At 34.0% G+C, this 8,546-nt stretch overlaps 1 protein-coding gene across 1 annotated transcript; it reads right to left on the reverse strand.

Annotated features, from left to right (window-relative positions):
* Positions 1-3,371: 3,371 nt before the first annotated feature.
* LOC107862917 (WEB family protein At3g02930, chloroplastic) lies at positions 3,372-7,890 on the reverse strand. The gene is made up of 3 exons (XM_016708630.2): positions 7,333-7,890; positions 6,635-6,842; positions 3,372-6,308 (listed from the first exon to the last, which is right to left on the reverse strand). Exons 1-3 carry the CDS (start codon positions 7,347-7,349, stop codon positions 3,624-3,626), a joined length of 2,910 nt encoding a protein of 969 aa, XP_016564116.1. The 5' UTR covers positions 7,350-7,890; the 3' UTR covers positions 3,372-3,623.
* Positions 7,891-8,546: the final 656 nt, after the last annotated feature.

Below are 8,546 nucleotides of genomic sequence, written 5' to 3' on the forward strand. Positions count from 1 at the left end.
AAAATAATTACTATCTAATAAATAAAATGAAGTAACTATGTATATGTGTCACTGTGTGTGTATATATAGATAAATAATCAAAAATAAGAATGCCTTTAAAAATACCTTCTTTTTCTCATTTATGAAAATGAAGTTTCTCCAAACTCTATTTTTTTAATAAAAATATTTTATATTTTTTATTTCATCAACATACATAATAAAGTTTTATATATGCATATAAAAATTTACCTCCGTTCTTATTTAAATTTATAAGAAAATTATTTAGTACTTTTATTTCAAGCGGATTATTTTACTAGTATGAAATATGGAATGATATCATGAAAGGAGTTATGATCATCAAAGGTCATGAGAGTGATGAAAATTAAAAACATTAAACTTTTATATTAAAGGATATAAATAAATGTAACAGTAGTAATTGATCCATTTATTTTGATTATTAAACAAATTGATTGATAAATGAAAAAATGAAGAAAAAAGTTCAAAAAAAGGAGAAAAAAGATAAATGGGTTTTCTTGAATCTAAGAGGTGTCATATCAACATACTACTTAGGAGGCTATATATATATATATATATATATATATATATATATATATATATATACTAGTCAAGTGTACGTGCTTTGTACGTATGTCTCACGTTGATTAATAATATTTTTTTATATAAAAAAATTATTGTGTGTATATTATAGTATTAATTAAATAACTTTTTGTAAAAATAGTGTAAAACTTTTAAGATAAAACTGCACTTAAAAGAAAAATATTAACTCATCACCATATCTTTTCTCATTCGTTATTATTCAAGAAGTAATTTTTGTTTCTATAATTCTGCACTTAAATAAATAGTTAGCACATATATCTAGGATTATATTGTTCTACCATAACAACAACATACCAACTAAATCCCCGCAGAGTGTGATCAAGAAAGGATAAGTTTACATCATTCATACCTAACCTTCAACAAAAGAAAAAACATCAATTTTACTTCTTGTACAATTCTACTTCTTTCACGCCAGCTTACTGATTCCATTACATTAGTATTATTACATCCTGTTCTTCCACGCTAGCTTACTGGTTTCATTAAATTAATATTATTACGTCATGTCTTTTTCTTATAACTTGTATAACAATTATTATATATTTAAGAGTCTCTCCATTTATTTATAAAGATATTGATGTAATAATTAGAGGGGAAAAAGGGTGAAAAACAATTTACACTGATCGCAATTACAAAACAAAAAGCAAAAAGATCGAAAAATTTGAGGTTGTATCATTGAACCGAACATTACAAGTGTGAAGAGTAACCGAAGAGCAATAATTCAACAGTTACATGCATAAGATAAAAAAAATCTGAAAGATCATAACTCTTTTTACGTCAAAACATAAAAGAAATAAGATGCATTATAACCATACTACAAAGTACACAAATAATCATCAGTCCACCAGTTGAATGTAACATAGCAATCCCATAAACATCACAAAGAATTTAGAATCCAAACAATTTAATAGATTTATGGCATATGTTATGAAGTAATCAATGTAAAAGATTTACACTGTAGGTGCAACAACTGGTAACAATGAGCATTTAGTTGATCGGCGAGATTGATTGCCTTTAGTTTGTGTGCACATTCTATGTTTCTTTCAGTTTCAACTTCTGTCCTTCATATATGCAGGGACGTACATAGCTGATAGCACCATCAATGTGCATCAAAATTTACAGGAAACTTATTTTCCTACTATCATATATTTTAAATTTTTTTAATAATTAATCACAGAAAAAATCTTAAAGTGATAGCCTAAGGTATAAAATTTATAGAATGATAACTAAAAATACTTGTTTATAAACTGCAAAGAAACTGCATATTCCCACCAACAAATAGAAAAAAAGAAAAAGAACAAGCATACATTATCAATAGAAAAAGATGAAGAATAATACAAATATTTATTCTTTACTTTTTCTTTATATCATTAAGAAACAAAAGAATCTTGAACAACAATAACAAAGAGAAATTATAAAAACATAATTTGTAATAAATTAAATCAGCATATGACTGATATAAAGAAAAATATAATATCGAGAGAATAATCTCCTCGATAGGACTAAGTTGTTGTGAAAAAAATAATAATCAATTTATAGAAGTCCAAATTCTCTTCTTCTAATAAAGGAATTCTCTAAATATGAAAAAAAGTTATTTTCTTTTGAAAAAAATAATAATCAACTATACTATTAAATTATTTAAGGTATTATTTTATATTTTTAACTAGTTAGAATTCTATACTGACTTGTACTCCCCCCCTCCCCCCCTTCTCACATTCTTCATGTTTCACGTAACTAAATATATTTTTTTTATACTTTAGGAATCAAATATTATTAATATAATTATATAACAAATTAATGATATGAAAAGGTAATTTTTATCTATTGCAGAGACTTTAATGAAGGGCAAAAAATTCAAATCACTTTTACAAGGTTATTCACACTTTTAATATATTATAGATAGAGACTAGAGATATTTGCACTCAACAACAGTGTGACCTATTAGTTCAATGAAGTAAGGTTGAACACCACTAGGTTTCAGGTCCATTTTTCAACAAAAAAGCAAACAGTAGGGGATTTCTTCCTCTCTGTCCTAGCCTTGGTGGATAGAATTACCTACATGCAAGCTGATCCGAACACCCCGACTATCCAAGAAAGAAAATCGTGAAAAACATTTTCCTTCGTACCAAACACACCTTTAGTTGATTTTACATTGGTCCGTATCGACTTGCCAAAATAATAATTCACTTAAGAAATCTCGAGCTTATTCGTATCATAATTTTGGTATCATCACATTCACTCTGGATAACAATAGCAGGAGTGATAATCCTGAGATAAAACAATATGATTATGAAAAAAAAAAAAATATGGTTTTCTTGAAGCTATTCATTCATTCAATTTGAATGGTGTTTTTTCCTGGAAGATCTGGCAACAAACACCATAAAAGGGACATTTGGCTAATTTGTAACTTGTCCTAACCACCATGACACTGGCCAGTGGCAGGTTTGATGGCAATAGACCATCAACTGCAAGTGAAATTGCAGTTATACCATGCGAGCCAACTTGAGTAACAGTAGTGAAATCGACCATATAACTACGTGAACATTTATAATGGATCATAAAACCGATCTCCCTGAGGCGAGCAGCTTGACTACTTGAGTAACAATTCTTCAAGAACACTAATGAATTTAACATCACAAAGTTAACTAGGATATAGACGATGGACGCAAGACCAATTCTAGACCATATCATAGTACACTTGGAAAAGCATCTCTTCTCCTCATGGAAATCAGATACCAATAAAAGTAAGAGAAAGAAAAAAAGCTAAAAAGAATTAATACAAAATAAAGAGATACTAGCCCAACATGATAAAACCACATTGAGAAACTGAACCCCAGAACTAATAAGAATGGAGCACTACAGATGATACAATCTTTTTCTTATGTAAACACCTATTTGGGACAAACAAATAAACAAAGAAGAGAAAATAAAGCAAAGATTTTGAGCAAACACATTTAGGTTCAACATTTACTCTTGAATTTAGTATACCTCTCTACATGTCAGGCACGGGATAAGTGACAACCGGTGTATTACTTCTGGCTGCTGGTGCTCTTCTTCTTCAGTAGGCTTCCGAATTTATGAAGCAAAGGTTTCTTCTTCTTCTGACTCGACGTCTTTGTGGGAGATGTGCCACCATTCTCAGGATTTTCCGCTGTAGGTAATCCATTTATCTGGTCGAAGCTCTCTCCAAAATCTGTCTTAGACTCTGATTCATCCTCTTGTACTGACTCTCTTTCGGGGGAGAAGTCTTTGTCGCCAATCTTGCAGCTCTCCCACATTTTAAGCTCACCTTCTGCTGAATCATCATCTTCCTTTTCTTTGTTGTCGTTTTCATTCAGTTCTCCATTTGGCTTCTCAACTTCAGCTAGGGTCTCAACAGCTTTATCATGCAAGGTGATGTTGTCTTCTTCAGATTTTTCTTCAGTGGATTGCTCAGACTGATGAGGAATAACTTCAATCTTAGGCTTCTCCTCCACTCTTCCTCCTCCATTTTCCTCAGAGAATTCCACCACCTTTGGAAGCATATCATAGTCCTTTTCACTTTCAGAAAGCTCTCCATTTTCTTCAGATTCTTTTTGGGCCAAAGCTTCTTTGAGGGACTTGGACAACTCTTCAACTTCCTTTAAAGATTCCGCCTCTCTACTTCGAAGCTCCTCATTTTCCTGAAGAATATTCTGCACTTCATTTTCCTTGTCCATTAAAGACTCTTTCAACTTCATGCTTTCACCCTTTGCTTCACCAAGAACCTCCTTTAGATAGGTCACCTGGGATTCAGCTTCCTTTAGGGAGTTCTTCAACTGAATTGCTTCCTCTTTGAAAGAAGCTTCTTCCTCAGCCTCTTTTAGCAGATTTACCAATCGGCTTATTTCCTTTTCCATTGAAGAATTTTCTTCTTCAGTTTTCTTTACACAATTCATCAGATGAAGCTCCTTGTCCTCCCACTCAGCCTTCAAAATCTGGTGATCATTCTTAGATTGTTCAACTGAAGTAATGAGATCATCAATTTTCTCTTTTGCTTCATCGAGCAGGCTTTCATACTTTTCATTGGTTGCTTTCAGTACTAACTTCAAATCTTCTATTTGTGTTTCATAATGTTCCTGTTCAGCTTGGCTAGACAAAAACCTCTCTTTAGCTTCTCTTGCTTCCGAAGAAACTTCATGCAATGCTGATGCCAAACTTTCCATCGCCTTCTTACTTTTCTCTTCCTCCTCCCTGGAACTTTCCAACTCATTTATAAGTATATTTTTTTCTTCCAACAGGGACTGAACACTTTCTGCCGCTAGTTTCTCATGCTCGATAGCCTGAGTTTTCTCCTCCTTCACAGTTTCAAGCTCAGCAATAAGTGACTCGACCTTCTTTGCCAATTCAGAAGCTTCTTCCTTGGCAACCTGAGCACGACGTTCTGATTCCTCAAGATCCCCTTTCTGTCTTGCCGTTGACATCTCCAGTAGGCCCACCTTCTCCTTGAGAGAAGCAATCTCAGCATCTGCTTCATGTAACAAATCGTTACTTCCTTCCAGCTGTTTCATGATTGACTCCAGTGATTCAGATGCAGACCTCTCCAAATGACGGGCTTCCTTAGACTGTGCCTCCAATTCCTCAATCTTCCTCTGACATTCCTCTACTAGATTATGTGCATAAGATTCAGCCATCCTAGCAGCCTCCAGATCGACATTAAGCTGCTCCAGGAGAGCTTCTTTCTCCACCAATTTCTCTTCGTAACTTTTTGCATCCTCGAGTTCTTCTGTCAGTGCCTCTATCTCAAGTTTCAGGTCTTCCAACCACTTGTTCTTCTGACTATCTTCTTTTCTCAATGCCTCAATCTGAAGTTTCAGATTTTCCAACAACTTATTGTTCTCACCATCATCTTTTCTCAATACCTCATTCGCAAGTTTCAGATTTTCTAACAACATATTCTTCTCGACATCTCCTTTCCTCAGTGATTCTTTCTCATGTTCCAGATTTTCCATCAACTTATTTTTCTCACCATTTTCTATTCTCAGAGCTTCTGTCTCAAGTTTCAGATTTTCCAACAACTTGTTCTTCTCGCTGTCTTCTGCTTTCAGTTCCTCTATCTCAAGTTTCAGGTTTCCCAACATCTTATTCTTCTCAATATCTTCTTCTCTCAGTGCTGCTATCTCATGGTTCAGCTCTTCCATCAACTTATTCTTCTCGCAAGAATCGCTTTGATTCCTAGATTCAAGCAAAGATTTCACTCTCACTAACTCGGCGGATAGAATTTCCACCTTCTCTGCCTGAATTTCAGCAATCTTTGTGGCATCATCAGCATGGCTGAGTGCCTGATTTTTGGCATCAGAAGTCATAGATAATTCTTGCTTTACCCTTTGAAGTTCCTCTGTAGCGGATAGAAGAGCAGCAACATCCAAAGCACGTTGGTTCTTCACAGCTTCGAGCTCCTTCTGCCATTCCTCTTCTTTCTTCTGAGATGCTTCAATACCTGCTTGTTCCATCTCAACAGCACGGAACTTTTCAATTTCGGAGGTCTCCTCAGCTCGCTTTTGAGCCACCATAGCTTCTCTCAGCTTCTCATTGGCCTCTTCAACCATTTTCTGAGATTCCTTCACTTCTTCAAGAGCTTTCTCCTTCTCCTTCTCAGCCAAAGCTAATTTCTCCTTTGCCTTCTTAAGATCGTCATGAACAACATTCAATTCAGCTTGCAGCTCTGATGGCTTCAGAATCCGTGTTGGCTTTTTCTGACAACAATTAAATCATGCAATAACACTGATCAGAATGTATACAAACTATATAAATTATATATCATTTTAGCCATTACCGTAAGAGTCTACATAATTCACTCATCACCACGACCGCTAGTACATTATTCAAACAGATGGCGAATCAGAAATAGGATTTTCACCTAACTAAACACATAGCACAGCAAGACATTGCAACTTAAGTTGCATCCTAGCATTCAACTCCATGCCTTTTCCATTTCCAGATCCAATCCACCCCCACCCCAAAAAAGATGCTGACCAAAACCAAGGATAAGTAGTCAAGGACTGAATTATGTAAAACTTACATCAGGTGGGGTACTGATCTTAGGAGACCGCCGTTCCACAGAAGGCTTGGAAGTAACAGATCTTGGAGATTTCTCAACTGGAATGCGTGAATTCTGCAATGGCGAGGTCGAGTCAGCATCAGATTTTGATAGTCCCCTGCTCAATTTACTCACTCGGTCCCGAGGAGTTGCAGGTGTTGACTTGTTAGGATTTTCCCCCAGAGTGGATCTGATATACAAGTTCATATAAGCAACAATTAGGTAGTTCCCAAAATGCACTATTAGAAGCAGAAACACATTGCCCTTTTCACTGAAACGCAAACCAATTGTGTTGGATCCAAGCCAAAGGTGAGAAACTTTATATCAAGTTACATCAAAAAGTTTCTTTCTTTTTAGTTTTTCTAACAGCATTTATCATATAGTTGCAGTAAAAAAGACAGCATCAAAAGCACAAAAACATATTACAAGTTTAGATCCATAGATCAAGTCAAAAGCACACAAAAATCCTCAGAGAATTATGATCCAACAAAAAAAACAGCAAGCAAATCTAGGCAACTATCCAAGTAGTACAAAAAATGCACAAAATCAAGAAATTCTTTTTCCAGGAAACAGTAACCAACAAAGCATCTCAAAATGAGTAACAAAATGCAGATACAACCCACAAACAAGGATCAAATGAAAATCTTGAAAACACCCAAATCAGATCCAGTGACACTTACTTCGATTTAGTAGCCATGGGTGTCGGTGGGGTGACGGATTCTTGCAACAAACAAGAAACAAGTTCTGATTACACAAGTTAAGGAAACAAGAATGGTGCTTTATCAAGAATTGAGGATGTTTTTGCTGCTGCTATAGTGCTGACATGGTCTTGGTTTAGAAAGAGAGAGAGATAGAAGAAACAAAGAAATTTTGAGTGTCTATATGAAGAAAAGAGTAAAAATGGCAGTAGTAATAGTAGTAGTACTAGTAGGAGCAAGAGTAGTATATCAGTAGTAGAACTGAGGGAAGGGAAGAATTTACAGAGAAAATCATTTGGGGTTGGTGTTCTTCTGTCTCCAGAGTGGCCACACCATTACATTAGTAACACTACTTTGTCTATGGCTTTCTCTCTCACACACACACTTTCTCTCTCTCTATGTGCTGCACTATTGTGAATGTATTACAAGAATGTGTTGCAGCGGAGGAAACTGCTCTTCTCTCGTAGAGTACTGATACAAAAGATATTGATAGAATTTGATTATGCGAATTCAAATTAGTTAGACTTTAATATGATATCTATATCATATTAAAAAAGAAAATGGTTGTATTATAAGAGGGAAATTATAAAGAAACCCCCTTATGTTATTTTTGAGGTCCTAAACTTTTGCTACGCACAAAGATCGAAAAAGAATCAGATCATAATAATCTATTATATATAATTTTATTATGTATTTTTTATAATGTTATTTTTACATCTCAAACTATTTTCTGATCATATAATAGCAACTTAATCAATTATGCTGAGACTTAAAAGAGTCAATTGTGTACAGTTCCATTATGTATTTCTAGAGGTGGTTATTTTCACATCTCCAACTTCGAATCGTCTAATAATAACTTTACCGATTTCGTACTTCCTCCGTTTAAAAAAGAATAATTTATTTTGATTTGAAATAAAATTTAAGAAAATAAAAAAAAACTTTTAAATTTGTGATCTTAAATTAAAGTTATATCAAATATACTAAAATATTCTTTAATTTTATGGCTCTAAACATGTCATATAAAAAGTTAAAATTAAAGTATTATTAAAAAAGAAAAAGGATCATTCGTTTTTAAACGGGGAGTAAATGTTTTCTTTTGAGTAGAGTGAGTCAAAAAATGGAGAGGAAAAAGTGTATGCTTTAATAGCCTGTTGTACCTAGGCCTAGGGTTAACTTTTTACAGAACCAGAGGAAGA

This window comes from Capsicum annuum, chromosome 3, assembly GCF_002878395.1.
Source record: "Capsicum annuum cultivar UCD-10X-F1 chromosome 3, UCD10Xv1.1, whole genome shotgun sequence".
Taxonomy (NCBI): Eukaryota; Viridiplantae; Streptophyta; class Magnoliopsida; order Solanales; family Solanaceae; genus Capsicum; species Capsicum annuum.